General features: G+C 42.6%; 1 protein-coding gene across 8 annotated transcripts in view; it reads right to left on the bottom strand.

The window, feature by feature from the left end:
- Positions 1-11,728: 11,728 nt before the first annotated feature.
- The window catches only part of GUCY2C (guanylate cyclase 2C), a 101,077-nt gene continuing 96,865 nt past the window's right edge, over positions 11,729-15,940 (bottom strand). For 6 of the 8 annotated variants that reach the window (XM_059886118.1, XM_059886120.1, XM_059886116.1 and 3 more), the window contains 3 exons: positions 15,529-15,623; positions 13,929-14,005; positions 11,729-12,393 (listed from right to left, as the gene is read on the bottom strand). In XM_059886118.1, coding sequence (XP_059742101.1) covers positions 12,219-12,393; positions 13,929-14,005; positions 15,529-15,623 — 347 coding nt within the window. In that variant the 3' untranslated portion in view covers positions 11,729-12,218. 8 annotated transcript variants of the gene reach the window in all.

Below are 15,940 nucleotides of genomic sequence, written 5' to 3'. Positions count from 1 at the left end.
CAGAAAGTGAAGAAGAACTAAAGAGCCTTCTGATGAAAGTCAAAGAGGAGAGTGAGAAAGTTGGCTTAAAGCTCAATATTCAGAAAAGTAAGATCATGGCATCTGGTCCCATCACTTCACGGGAAATAGATGGGGAAACAGTAGAAACAGTGGCTGACTTTATTATTTTGGGCTCCAAAGCCACTGCAGATGGTGATTAAAGCCATGAAATTAAAAGACACTTACTCCTTGGAAGGAAAGTTATGACCAACCTAGACAACATATTAAAAAGCAGAGACATTACTTTGCCAACAAAGGTCTGTCTAGTCAAGGTTATGGTTTTTCCAGTGGTCATGTATGGATGTGAGAGTTGGACTATAAAGAAAGCTGAGTGCTGAAGAATTGATGCTTTTGAACTATGGCATTGGAGAAGACTCCTGAGAGTCCCTTGGACTGCAAGGAGATGGAATCAGTCCATCCTACAGGAGATTAGTCCTGGGTGTTCATTGGAAGGACTGATGTTGAAGCTAAAACTCCAATACTCTGGCCACCTGATGCGAAGATCTGACTCATTTGAAAAGACCCTGATGCTGGGAAAGATTGAGGGCAGGAGGAGAAGGGGACAACAGAGGATGAGATGGTTGGATGGCATCACTGACTCAATGGACATGAGTTTGGGTAAACTCTGGGAGTTGGTGAGGGACAGGGAAGCCTCGCATGCTACAGTCCATGGTGTCACAAAGAATCAGATATGACTGAACCACAACAATAAGAACAAAACATAAGTGTTTTCTCAAATTCTGTGAATTGCCCTAGCAAATTATTGATCCTGAGGAGAGGGCCATGGGAACCTCTGGATTGTAGCCATTTGGTCAGATGTACTGGTGGCCCTCTGGGACTTAAGACTCCATCTGTAGAGAAGGCAGTCTTGTGAGAGTGAACCCTTAACCTGTGGAAAGTGAAAGTGAAGTTGCTCGGTCATGTTTGACCCATTTCAACCCCTATCAGGCTCCTCCATCCATGGAGTTTTCCCGGCAAGAGTACTGGAGTGGGTTGCCATTTCTTGATAAACTCCTTACTTTTAAACTAGCTGGAGCCGACTTTCTTGTCTGTAGCTGGGAAAGGGCCTTCTTACTGGGGAAGACAAAGGTCTGTCTAGTCAAAGTTATGGTGTTTCCAGTAGTCATGTATGGATGTGAGAGTTGGACTATAAAGAAAGCTGAGCGCCGAAGAATTGATGCTTTTGAACTGTGGTGTGGAGAAGACTCTTGAGAGTCCCTTGAACTGCCAGGAGATCAAACCAGTCAATCGTAAAGGAAATCAGTTCTGAATATTCATTGGAAGGACTGATGCTGAAGTTGAAGCTCCAATACTTTGGCCACCTGATGCAAAGAACTGACTCAGTGGAAAAGACCCTGATGTTGGGAAAGATTGAAGGCAGGAGGAGAAGGGGACAGCAGAGGATGAGATCATTGGATGGCATCACTGATTCAATGGACATGAATTTGAGCAAGCTCTGGGAGTTGGTGGTGGACAGGGAAGCCTGGCATACTGCAGTCCATGGGGTTGCAAAGAGTCAGACACGACTGAGCAACTGAACTGAACTAGGGAAGAAGTGTACAAGCAACAAGGCAGAATCAAGACAGGAAACTGTGCTTTTGGAGGAGATGGAGGACCTCACAGAGGGGACTAGGTGGTGGAATGTGGGACTTCTTGTTCCCATGGTAACACTGAGTCCTGTCCCCAACTTGCTGCTTTGGATACATGTTCTTTTCCAAGTGGAACTTGTAAGTTTCCAAGAGCAGCCTTTGTTTTTATCAGTCACCATAGACCTCATGGAGCGGAGCCAAGAGTCAGGATAAAACATGGGTCCTGTACAATCTATTCTATGTGTGTGCTCAGTTGCTTCAGTTGTGTCCAACTCTTTGCAAACCTATGGACTGTAGCTTGTGAGTCCACTCTATTCATGGGATTCTCCAGGCAAGAATACTGAAGTGGGTTGCCATGCCCTTCTCCAGGGGATCTTCTTGACCCAGGGAATGAACCTGCATCTCCTACATTGTCAAGCAGATTCTTTACCCAGTGAGATACTACACTGTATCAACAGACTGTCCACATCTCTTGCTTTATTTAAACAAATGCATCAGTACACAGAATGGTTAAAGTTTAAAGTACTATAAAGATCATCTCCAACTCTCTTTGGGTCACATTAAAACTGAGGTCCAGAGAGGTTAAGAAGATAACTAATATGATTATAGGGGCTTCCCTGGTGGCTCAGATGGTAGAGCGTCTGCCTGCAATATGGGAGGCCCGGGTTCAATCCCTGGGTTGGGAAGATCCCCTGGAGAAGGAAATGGCAACCCACTCCAGTACTCTTGCCTGGAAAATGGATAGAGGAGGACAGAGGAGCCTTGTAGGCTACAGTCCACGAGGTCACAAGGAGTCGAACATGACTGAGCGACTTCACATCACTTCAATATGATTATGGTTCTCTGCTCTTTACAAAGCTTTGTGTCTATAAAAACTTTGGTTCTTGCAGAAGCCCTGTGAGGTTAAGTGACTGGTCCAAAGGCTCTTGGATTAGCCTGTAGCAAAGCTGAGACTGAAATCTGCACTTCAGGGGCTCTGCAGGCCAGTCCTGGCTTGCAATGGCAGCTGAACTGTTGCCACATCTAAACATAGGCTTCTGTGTTTTATAAAAGTATCATTCTGAGATCACATTAAAATGAAACAAAAAAATCTTCAATCGCAGAGTGAAAAATACTGCTTTTTGTAATTTTTGTTTCTCCACAGAAAGGATGACTAAGTAATCTAGGATCTCCTTAGAAGTTGCAGAAGGTTCTGGTGCAATTCCCACTCTTACAAAACATCTATTTTATCACAAACCACAAAATCTGATTATTTATTTCAAAAGAAATACAGAACTGGAAGTGATAACTCATGTTTTTTCTAACAAATGTGGACTCGGAGTCATGATCTGTCCAAATATTAGGACACAAACCAAGAGTGTGGCACTGGTTTCTCTGCTGGGAGCTCTATTTCCCTGCGGTCAGATTAAACAATTTGGCGGAATAATCTACACAATGTTAAATTGCAATTAAAGGTGCTAGATAAGATGTGTTTTAACTGGGGTTGCCTTATGCAATATATGTGTAAACATATGCACAAAATTTTACATTCTATAAAAATACAGAAAAAAAGATAATGCCATTTTTAGCAAACATGAAAACAGTGTGCTGTTGCTGCAAATACAGTGTCCATGAGAATTCTAGGCTGGAAAGTCTTCTATTTCTATAATGGTTAACTTATAATCACTTAATAGAACAAGGTCATTTTCAGAACACATCATCCAACATCTGGTCTACCATCTGCTGGCTGAATAAAAATTCACATGACTCAGGCACACAAGGAGCAATTTCCTACATCATTTCAGTTTTTATTCTTCTCTCAGTCACAAAAACAAAGGCTATATGATCATTTAAAAGACTCTCTTGGAAAGACACTTGAACTTCATTTTGTGCAAAAGCAGGTTCCTGAAAAAAATTGCATGAATTATTTTTTCCCTGTTTTATTGAACCTCATTTCCTTCACATGGGAAATGTCCAAATTTTAAATAAATTTTATTCTGAATCTTTTAAAAACATAGGAGTTCAAATTTTTATGGAGTACTGTTATTTTTGCATTATTTTAAATTTATTCTTTGTTGAAATAGTTGGTATATAACATTATATGTCACAGGTGTATAATATAGGGATTTATCATTTTAAAGGTTATACTCCAATTATAGTTATTATAAAATATTAGTTATATTCCCAAAATATATAACTAATAGTTCACATCTCAATCCTTTGCCCCTATGTTGCCCCACGCTGTTATTTATTTTTTTAAATAATCTAATTGAAGAAAGTGGGAGAAACCACTAGACCATTCAGGTATGACCTAAATCAAATCCCTTATGATTACACAGTGGAAGTGAGAAATACATTTAAGGGACTAGATCTGATATACGAGTGCCTGATGAAATACGGACAGAGGTTTGTGATACTGAACAGGAGACAGGGAGTAGGACCATCCCCAAGAAAAAGAAATGCAAAAAGCAAAATGGCTGTCTGAGGAGGCCTTACAAATAGCTAAGAAAAGAGAAGTGAAAAGCAAAGGAGAAAAGGAAACATATACCCATTTGAATGCAGAGTTCTAAAGAATAGCAAGGAGAGATAAGAAAGCCTTCCTCAGTGATCAATGTAAAGAAATACAAGAAAACAGTAGAATGGGAAAGACTAGAGATCTCTTCAAGAAAATTAGAGATACCAAGGGAACATTTCATGCAAAGATGGGCACAATAAAGGACAGAATGGTATGGACCTAACAGAAGCAGAAGATATTAACAAGAGGTGACAAGAATATACAGAAGAACTGTACAAAAAGATCTTCATGACCCAGATAATCATGACAGTGTGATCATTCACCTAGAGCCAGACATCCTGGAATGTGAAGTCAAGTAGGTCTTAGGAACCATCACTATGAACAAAGCCTAGTGGAGGTGATGGAATTCCAGTTGAGCTATTTCAAATCCTGAAAGATGATGCTGTGAAAGTGCTGCACTCAATATGTCAGCAAATTTGGAAAACTCAGCAGTGACCACAGGACTGGAAAAGGTCAGTTTCCATTCCAATTCCAATGCTAAAGAATGCTCAGACTACAGCACAACTGCACTCATCTCACATGCTAGAAAAGTAATGCTCAAAATTCTCCAAGCCAGGCTTCACCAATACGTGAATCATGAACTTCCAGATATTCAAGCTAGTTTTAAAAAAGGCAGAGGAACCAGAGATCAAATTGCCAACAGCCTCTGGATCATCGGGAAAGCAAGAGAGTTCCAGAAAAAAAACATCTATTTCTGCTCTATTGACTATGCCAAAGCCTTTGACTGTGTGGATCACAATAAACTGTGGAAAATTCTTCAAAAGATGGGAATACCAGACCACCTGACCTGCCTCTTGAGAAACCTGTATGCAGGTCAGGAAGCAACAGTTAGAACTGGACATGGAACAACAGACTGGTTCCAAATAGGAAAAGGAGTACATCAAGGCTGTATATTGTCACCCTGCTTATTTAACTTATATGTAGAGTACATCATGAGAAATGCTGGGCTTGAGGAAGCACAAGCTGGAATCAAGATTGCCGGGAGAAATATCAATAAGCTCAGATATGCAGATGACATCACCCTTATGGCAGAAAGTGAAGAAGAACTAAAGAGCCTCTTGATGAAAGTCAAAGAGGACAGTAAAAAAGTTGGCTTAGCTCAACATTCAGAAAACAAAGATCATAGCATCTGGTCCCATCTCTTCATGGGAAATAGATGGGGAAACAGTGGAAACAGTGGCTGACTTTATTTTGGGGGGCTCCAAAATCACTGCAGATGGTGATTAAAGCCATGAAATTAAAAGACGCTTACTCCTTGGAAGAAAAGTTATGACCAACCTAGACAGTATATTAAAAAGAGGAGACATTACTTTGCCAACAAAGTTCTGCCCAGTCAAGGCTATGGTTTTTCCAGTAGTCATGTACGGATGTGAGAGTTGGACTATAAAGAAAGCTGAGCACCGAAGAATTGATGCTTTTGAACTGTGGTGTTGGAGAAGACTCTTGAGAGTCCCTTGGACTGCAAGGAGATGGAATCAGTCCATCCTAAAGGAGATCAGTCCTGGGTGTTCATTGGAAGGACTGATGTTGAAGCTGAGGCTCCAATATTTTGGCCACCTGATGCGAAGAGCTGCTCATTTGAAAAGACCTTGATGTTAGAAAAGATTGAAGGCAGGAGGAGAAGGGGACGACAGAGGATGAGATTGTTAGATGGCATCACTGACTCAATGGACATGAGTTTGGTTAAACTCCAGGAGTTGGTGATGGACAGGGAGGCCTGGCATGCTGGGGTCGCAAAGAGCTGGACATGACTGAGCAACTGAACTCAACTGAATGGATCTTGCCTGAAAAATATTAGTCTGGTATTCCCATAGTCATTTTCTTTTTCCTTCATTTTTCTACATTTCTCAGATTATTCTATAAGGAAGTGTTGTCTCACCTCCAATATTTATTCATATATTTAATTATACCTCCTTTTTATGGAATCATGGGTAATTTTATTATTTATCAGTAATTACCTTCCAGCTGAAACCATTGGGAGTTCTTTCAAGTTGGCTTCTGTGTCATTTTGATATGTTCCCATATTTTTTTTTTTGCTTATTTTTGAGTACTTACTTCATTACTTTCTGTGAACACAAGATGCTCCAGGTTTCTTTTGTATTTTCCCTTCCTTAGTCTTAAAGTCAATCACTTCTGCAGAGTCCTCAGTCTTTTTGACAATGGTATTTAGAAGCCATGATCTGGACACTAGTTCTGTTCATTGCTATTTGGCTGTCATGACTTCTAATTACTACTAGTGGGTTAGTATATAGACACATGTACATTTATATCTTTCTATCTATCCTGTTTCAAAGTCCACTTTGATATGAGTATCTGTCCCCAAATTTCTTTTCATTTCCATTTGTATGGAATATATTTTTTTAATCCTTTCAATTTCAGTCTGTATGTATCTTTAGCTCTGAAATGAGTCTCCTATAGGCAGCATATAGATGGGTCCATTTTTTAAAATCCAATTAACCACCTTATGTCTTTTGATTAGAGCATACAGTCTGTTAACATTTAAAATAATTTTTGATAGGAATGCACTTATAGCCATTTTGCTACTTGTTTTCTCATTGTTTTTGCAGTTCTCTGTTTTCCTCTTCTTTTAGTTTCTTCCTTTGTGGTTTGTTGATTCTCTTCAGTGTTGTGCTTGTGTTCACATGTCTATGACAGGTTTTTAATTTGTGGTTCCTGTGGTGTTCATATACATTGAACTATATCTACTAGTTGTAAAATGGTAGGCATTGAAGTTCAAACACATTTTAACAGAGGTACATTTTTAACTCCCTCTCCCCATGTTATGTGTTTTTGGTATCATATTTCACATTTTCATGCTTGTGTGCTCGGTCGCTAAGTCATGTCCTACTCCGTGACCCCATGGACCGCAGTGCTCCAGGGCTTCCCTGTCTATGGGATTTTCCTGGCAAGAATACTGGAGTGTGTTGCCATTTCCTCCTCTAGGATTTTACATTTTCATGTTTATCCCTTATTTCTTGTAGTTATAGTTGATTAAAAATTTTTTTAACCTTCATACTCGCTTATTTAAGTGGTTGATCCCCAGACTCTATTATATACTTGCCTTTACCAGTGGATTTTTCCTTTCCCATAATTTCTTATTTCTTATTGTAGCCTTTTCCTTTTTCACTTAAAGAGGACCCTTTAATGCTTCTTGTGAGGTTGGTTTAGTACTAATGAACTCTTTCAGTTTTTGCTTTTCAGAGAAATTCCTTATCTCTCCTTCAATTCTGAATGACAACCTCAAGTTGTACATTTTCTCTTTTAAAACTTTAAATACGTCATGCCACTCCCTTCTGGCCTGCAAAGTCTCTGCAGAAAAACCAGTTGTTAGCCTTATGGGGCTACCTTACACGTGACTCTTGGTTTTTCTCTTGCTGCCTTTAAAATTCTCTTTAACTTTTGTCATTTTAATTAAGAGATGTCTCTGTATGGGTCTCTTTGGGCTCATTTTGCTTGATGACTCTGTGTTTCCAGTACCTGGAAATCTATGTCCTTCCTCAGGTTGAGAGAGAGTTTTCAGCCACAATTTTATTAAGTACACTTTCTATCTCTTGCTCACTCGTCTCTCCTTCTGGGGCCCCTATATTGCTAATGTTGGTAAGATTGATGTTGTCCTAGAAGTACTGAGGCTGTTCTTATCTATCCTCTTTTTAAATTTGTTTTTCTTTTTGTATTCTGAGTGGATGATTTCCATTATTCAGTCTTCTAGGTCACTTATGTGTTCTTCTGTATCAACTAATCTGCTGTTAATTCCTTCCGGTGTATTTTTCATTTTAGCTATTGTATTCTTCAGCAATGACTGGTTCCTTTTTATATTTTCCAGTTTCTTGTCAAAAATTTCACGCTATTCGTCTATTCTTTCCCCAGGTTTCAGTTAGCATTCTTACTACAGATGCTTTGAACTCTTTATCTGGTAACTTATTTATCTCTGCTTCATTTGGGTTTCTTTTTGTTGTTGTTCTTGTTCTTTCATTTTAAACAAATTCCTCTGTCTTCTCAATTTAACTTTCTCTGCCCCATGCAATTAGGTGAAACAGTTACCTGTTATGGTCTTGAAGGCCAGTCTTTGTGTAAAGCATCCTGAGCAGTCTGCGGCAACCAGTGGTTCTGCTGGGAGAGCTGGATCTGAAGTGAGCATGTCTTCCCCTTGGTGTGCTGGCAGCCTCCACCTCGGTGGGAGGTGAGGCCAGAGCTGGAGTCGCTTAAGCCAGAGCCAGGGACAAACTGGAGCTTCTCCTATGATCAATGGCTGTTATCACTCTGACAGAGGTGGAGATGGGGCCCAAGAGGCTGTAGCAGGAGCCCTGAGGGAGTTGAGTTTCTCCCTGATATGTGATTGTCGTGATGGTGGTTTCTACCTTGGTGTGCATCATAGCCAGGGCCTGAGGCCCTGCTTGGTGCTTCACTTTTGTGCTGGTTTCACCTTTTCCCTGGTACACGTGACTTGGTTAGAGGCTGGATCAGGGTCCGAGGGGCTATTGCCACACTACTCAGCTGGTTTTGCTCTCATTAGTTATGGTGGTCTCCACCCCGGAGCTAATTCCACTCCTCCCAAGTGTGGGCAGGGAGGCCATGCTGACAATGGCTGCCTCAGTCTCCCTCAGAGGCAGAGGCAGGGACCAAGCTGGCTTCATTCCCCTAAGTGTATGCATGCTCATGGGCAATGGTAGCCTCCACCCTAGTGCGGGTTAGCTCTAAGACCCTCTCTTCCCACTCTGTCTGCTCCTTCTGAGCTTGGAGCTCCCCCAGGTCCCATCCTACCTTTTCCCAGCAGTCCTCTTCTCCAACTGCTTTGGGCTACTCTTCCTTGGTTTAGTCTGATCCCATTTGTTTTTCTTTCAGAACTGACTCATAATTTCTATTTCACTAAGGATATTCTTTCCTGTTTCCCAATTCTTTATATAAAACTTTTCTGACATTTTGGGGGCATGAAGTGGGAGTGGGCGATTAAAACTTGCACCAAATGTGGCATTATAATCTAGTCTGATTATAATCAGATCAGTATTGATCATTGGAGCTGGATCTCAGTGTATTATTCTCCACATCTAAATTCTCCTTTAGGAGACTGGCTACATAAATTATCTTGGGAAAGTATTAAACTCGCCTCTAATTATCTTCTGGATCTAACTACCAAATTCCAAGAAATATGGAAAATACAACAAATTAAATAAAACCGTGTGTAATCAATCAGCTAAATTCATTAAGGAATTATGTAGGAAAAATGACTCAATTTCAACAAATCAATGTCATAGGAAAAAAGTGTGTACGGGTGAAGCAGTATAGGTTAAGAGACAAGAGGGACATTTCAAGCACATGCAAACATGGGCCTTTTTGGATCCAGCTTTGAACAGACCAATTAAAAAAATTTTTTGAAACAATCAGGGAAATAATTTAATAAATATAAAGCTATTATTAGTTAATATTAAGGAATTATCATTCATTTCATTGGATATGATAAGGGTATTTTAGTTATGTTTTTAAAAATTCATTAAATAAAAAAAAAATGCTTATCTGCTAGAACAGGGGTAAGCAAAACAAAAACATGTGCTTAGTCACTCAGTCATGTCTGATTCTTTGCAACCCCATGGACTGTAGCCTGCCAGGCTCCTCTGTCCACAGTGATTCTCCAGGCAGGAATACTGGAGTAGGTTACCATACCCTCCTCCAGGGGATCTTCCCAACCAAGGGATCGATACCAGGTCTCCTGCATTGCAGGCGGATTCTTTACTGTCTGAGTCACCAGTAAGGAAGCAAACGATAGCCACAAATAAAAATAAACTTTGATTGGAACACATTCTACCCACTGCCATTGTCTATGGATGCGTTCCTGATATGACAGCAGAGATGAGTAGCTGCGATGGAGACGGGGCAGCTTGCACAACATAAACTATTTACTATCTGGTCCTTTACAGAAACTGGCTAGTAGGGGAGAGGAATAAACAAGTAGTTTGAGATAAACTGATGTATACTACTATATATAAAATAGATAAATGACAAGGATCTATGGCACAGGGAACCATATTCAATATCTTGTAGCAGCCTACAATGGCAAAGATCTGAAAAAGAATACATATATATATATATGATACCTAATCACTTTGCTGTACACCTGAAACTAACACAACATTGTAAATCAACTATACTTCAACTGAAAACATCATTATAGCAACTCCTTGAGGTGGATATTATGAAGGCTGATTTATTAATGAAACATTAGGGGCTTGGACACATTAATTAATTTATAGCTAGGAAAGAGCAAAGAATTTGCCTGGTACTGTCCTTAGTCACTGTCATCACTGATATGACATATCCACACTGTTAAGTGGACAAGCCACGGCCACACATCTGTTTAAAGGTCAAGAAATATTTCACGAGCATGTAGAGTCTATAAAAGAACACGAACACTGGCGCCTTCAGCTGAGAAGCTTTTCATCAATCTCCTCCCTAGTGGCTCAGCTGGTAAAGAATCCACCTGGAATGTAGGAGACCTGGGTTTGATCCCTGGGTTAGGAAGATCCCCTGGAGAAGGGAACAGCTACCCACTCTGGTATTCTGGCTTGGAGAATTCCTTGGACTGTGTAGTCCATGGGGTCGCAAAGAGTCTGACATGACTGAGTGGCTTTCACTTCATTTCATGAGCCTTAAAAGACTGATTTTCTGGTCGGGCTTAGAGTTGCTAAGTTTGCCTGTTTGTCAAGGTAGATGTTTGGTCTTCACACCCATTTATCACTTTACATTTCTCTCTCCTGTAAAATTCAAGGCTTGGTAGAGACCATACCTATGCCATGTACACTAAGCCCAGCTCCTGGAATAAGAAGAGCAGCTCAAATACGTTTCCTGAATGAATGACCAACAACATCCACATCACAACCTCATCCCTGAGTGTCAAGTCTCCTTGTGCTGGACGCAGAGGCACAAACAGATCATAAAGCTCCAGGCACCAAGAAAGATTCTTGCTGCACATTAAGTGCTCAGCCTGTACACCAGAAGATCATTTATTATTGTTTGAGAGTCTGCTTTTCTAGGTGACGGAGAAGATGTAACCTACTTCTTAACCTCTAGAGTGGTTTTCGTGGCAGAGGCCTGGGGAGGCATACTCTGGTTGGAGCAATTGTTTTAGTTGTGAAGGTCAATGCCGGGTTGTGAGATGCCCGTTCTTGTCTGTGCTGATATTAGTCTACTCAACCTGGCTCTGTCCTTTTCCAGAGATTTCAAGCGAATGAATCATGCTTGGCTGCCATTAAAAGGGGAACGAGATAACTGCTGGATGTGAGGGGGGATATTTGCAGAGTCTGGAGTAAGGTGTCTTTACAGATAGACAGGATGTGAATTTAGCACCTGAAGAGCCCCTATGGTAGAGAACTAGACACAAAATCCCCCCATGCACACAGGTGATGCTGAATGTCAAGGTTTGGACCTCTGAGCAATAATGCTAGCTTTGCCCTTCTTCAGTGCAGGGGTATTAAGTCAGTTTTTCAACCAGCACAAGTCAATGGCTGGTGCATTCCAGGAAAATGGGTGCAAGAGAGAGAAACACATCCACAGATCCAGGAAATGTTTAACTTTTATTCCTGCCTCATATACAGCATATTGTCTGCCAAAATTAGGAGTTAAATATAATTTAATGGAGATAAAATACTGAAAATATCATTGGGACAATTAAAAAAAATGTTATCATGAATACAGAAAGAAAAAGAGCCAGTAAACAAAGCTGAAACAGGTGAAATAAGAACAAAATCTCTCCAGCTCTGAGATAGTGCATATTCATTTCTCTTCTTTCCCAGGTTGAAGTTTCCTGGAGCAGCTATTGAGATCAGGCTGCAGAGTAGAAGGTAATTATTGCACTGAGAGCGTACATGATTCACGGAAGCAAGCCTATGTCCCAGACAGGGAAGCCGAGGCTATTGGAGACTGCATCTAAGTCTTCTTCTGCTTTACTGAGGTCTCAGAGAAGCGGAAGCTTCGGGACACTTGTGGTCATTGCCCCAGGTGTGGCCGGACTTAGTCTTGCCTGAGTCCTTAGCTCTTACCGAGGTTTAAAAATGGGTGCTCTCATTGTCTGTGGTGTTCAGCTGCAAATACTCCAGGGTGCCCTTCTTGTAGCTGGCCACCCGGGTTGGTTTTCGGTTCCTTATCCCCAAGGCCTGTCTTTTCTGTAAAGAGCTGGCGATCATGTCAGCAAACTCAGCTTGCAAGCGCTGTTGATTCTCCCTGGAGAGACAGAGTATGGAGGGAAAAGGGAACTTCTCAGCCATTCAAATAGACTAGCCCTCAGCTCCAGAACCGCCTGTTTCATTCACTGATATCTTGTTGAATGCCTACTCTGTGCTGCACGCAGGAAGTCCAGAGAACACAGAACGACCCTTGGCTTCCACCAATCCACCAATGAGCCTAAAGAACTGTCACCCTTGCTCTGTGTAGTTGTAGGGAAAGCAGAATATACTTCAAGCAGGAAATTATATTTCAATTTCCAAGTGAGACACCACAATGTGGAATTCAGAGGTGAGGTTAGGTTTACACATACCACTGGAGCGAGAGGAACAGAAGCCAAGAGGGTGCTAAGCCCTAGTGTGTGTGCTACGTAGCTTCAGTCGTGTCCGACTCTTTGCGACCCCATGGACAGTAGCCTGCCAGACTCCTCTGTCCATGGGGTTCTCCAGGCAAGAATACTGGAGTGGATAGCCATTTCCTACTCCAGGGGATCTTCCTGACCAGGGATCGAACCCGCATCTCTTATGTCTCCTGCATTGGCAGGCAGTGCCACCTGGGAAGGCCACTGAAGTGTCAGTCGCTCTACTAACACTTGGAGAGTTGTGTTCTACTCTTTGCAACCCCATGGACTGTAGCCTGCCAGGGTGCTCTGTCCCTGGAATTCTCCAGGCAAGAATACTGGAGTGGATTGCCATTCCCTTCTCCAGGGGCGCTTTCTGACCCAGGGATCAAACCTGGGTCTCCTGCATTGCAGGCAGATTCTTTACCATCTGAGTCACCAGTCTCCACAAAACTCTGAAACGTGGTCCCACACTTTCCTAGGAATGTGAGTCTTGTCTGGGGAGGGCTCTGAATGAGTGGAGGGTTTTAAGAGATTAGAATGGACCTGGGGTGCTCTTAGTAAGGGGCCAGGTCCCCCCATGCCATACGGATGGTCTGCATTGTTTTGGCATCTCTATGGTGTTGCCATCTGTCTGGGTCCCGCATCCAGGTGTCTGCACGACAGGGTTTCTCCAGGTTTCTCACAGCAAAAGCCATTCCAATGGCCACATGACTCACTGCAGTGGCCCAAATGCAACTGGAAGACCATTTGAGTCACCTTTAGGGAAACTGAAACCGGTTAATTAGACCTGCAGCCTGTTTTACTCATATCAGGTAGAACACACTCCGTGTGGAGATCCCAAACCACAGTCCTGGTGCTGGGAGTTCCTGTTTCATCAGGTGACTCAGCAGAGAGCTGAGAGCAGGGGTGGAAATGCACTGGTCTCTTGTCCCTAGGGTGCTCTACTCTTGACCACATGTGCAGGGGGTGAGCCCTAAACTTTCCTCTGGTCTCCCGAGCGAGCCTGAAACACTCCAGCAGCCAGAGAAGAGGGTTTCCAAGCCTTTCAATGTGTGTTGTCTCTCACCTTGGATTCAATGCCTCATTGCCACTGGCAAAGCCCTCGCCAACAGTTAAACCGCCTGCACACAGTATAAGATACAAAGCCAAGACCTCCACTTCCCGGCTCCTCCCCGCCCAGCCAGCAGCTTACGCGGTTGGAGGGGTCGGCAGGTTGTACTCCTGGTCCTTCACCCCGGTCAGCCAGTAGGTGGTCTCAGTTCCTCTCCCCTAGAGAGACAAGAAAGGTGTGGACCATGGAGGCCAACGAGGCAGTCGGCTCTAACCCACCGTTCTGACAAGTATCAGCTTCCAAGAGACGTTTCCCCTCTGAGTTTGTCATCAGAGCCTATATTTCAATACAGCACCTGTTCCTGGTATCATCTGTGTTATCTCCAGACCAATCTCTATTTCTAAGCATCTTCAAAAAAGTATCTCATCCACCAGACTTTTTTTTTTTTCAAACTAGAATTTTCTTTTATTCCCCAGAAGACATTTCCAAATATCACCTTAGCAACAGCACAAAAACTCTAAATGAAGAAGGAAGAAAATTCATTTATGATCCTGCTACTCCAATGAATCCAACTGGTTTCACAGCTGGAAATGTCACATTTTATTCTGGCTGTTTTTGCCACGAAACTTTTGCCACAGTTTCCCCACCTGAAGTGTGTAAATTACAAACATACGTGCCTCATAATAAACACTCACGAACTGACATTTGCTGGGTACATCTGCAGGCTGTAAAATAAATGGCAGCAACAGGAAATTCAGTTTTTGGCTGTAGGTTGTGTTTGAAAAGCAGACTGGATAGTTATATTTTTAAAAACCACTCATTCAAAAAAAATTAGTGATTTGGGGCTGTGTTTGGACTGAAATATTTGAACTTCCCAAGTGGCGCCAATGGTAAAGAACCTGCTTGCCAATGGAGGATATGCAAGAGGCTTGAGTTCAATCCCAGGGTTCAATCCCCAGAAGTAGGAAATGGCAACCCACTCCAGTATTCTTGACTAGAAAACCCCACGGACAGAGGAACCCGGCGGGTTACAGTCATGGGGTTGCAGAGCCAGACACCACTGAGCCCATACGCCTAACCACTTGCACTGTAATAATCCACACACCACTTCTGTTTTGGGGGGAACACTGCAGAGAATGTGTTCACAGAGAATTAAAATAGCCAGCGTGTTGTTCGGACACAACTACCTATAGGAGGCTCTTTCAAGTTGCCATCAGTGTAAGGGCCAGTGCTGCTATGGCTGGTGGGGACAGATGGTCTTAGCCGATCACTGGCTTCATATCAGTTGTGAGTTTGGTCACCTTCAACAGACAGCCTGGGGGCCACCTGGTGGCTCCGAAAGGCAGTTGCTCTAAATGTGTGGGATGGCAAGGCGTGTCTATAACAGGAACTCCCACTCTTCTCTATGCATCACAGTCACTTGATTTAAATACAGATCTCTGATCTATACCCAGAGACAGTTGGACTCAGCAGGTCTGGTGGGGCGTCTGTGCTTAACTGCTAAGTCATGTCCAACTCTTTGCAATCCTGTGAACTGTAGCCCGCCAGAGTCCTCTGTCCATGGGATTTTCCAGGCAAGAATACTGGAGTGGGTTGCCATGCCCTCCTCCAGGGGATCTTCCCAACCCAGGAATCGAACCCACGTCTCTTATGTCCCATGCATTGGCAGGCAGGTTCTTTACCACTAGCGCCACCCGGTGGCGCTATTAGGTGGCACTATTAATCTCGATGGGTTCCTTACCTTTAAGTAGGTTTCTCCTCTTACTTCATAGAGAAACTGGCACTCCGTCCTCTTCAGGATGGCTATGGTGGAGCCGCTGACATGGATTCTCAAAGCTGGAAATGCAAAATAGATCAATGAAAACCGTGTCCGTTTTGAATGCTATCATAGGGCCCCGTTTGTTTCCCCTTGAGCCAGAATATTTATTATGGGTGCTCTTGACAGCTTAGATATTGTCATTAAAAAAAAAAAAAAAAACTTTAGAATAGCATCAGTGAGATGAGAACTATTACCAGACACGGGGAGAGGGTCTGGTGCTGGTTTTCAGGGTCCTGAGTAAGGAGGCTCTCTAGATTAAGCCCTGGAGCTTCTCATTCCAGCTCAGAGAGGGGAGCCCCAGGGCCTGGGTTTGGATTTTACTTTGTGGTGCTGA

Source organism: Bos taurus, chromosome 5, assembly GCF_002263795.3.
Source record: "Bos taurus isolate L1 Dominette 01449 registration number 42190680 breed Hereford chromosome 5, ARS-UCD2.0, whole genome shotgun sequence".
NCBI classification, from domain to species: Eukaryota; Metazoa; Chordata; class Mammalia; order Artiodactyla; family Bovidae; genus Bos; species Bos taurus.
This window is presented reverse-complemented; position numbering and strand designations above follow the sequence as displayed.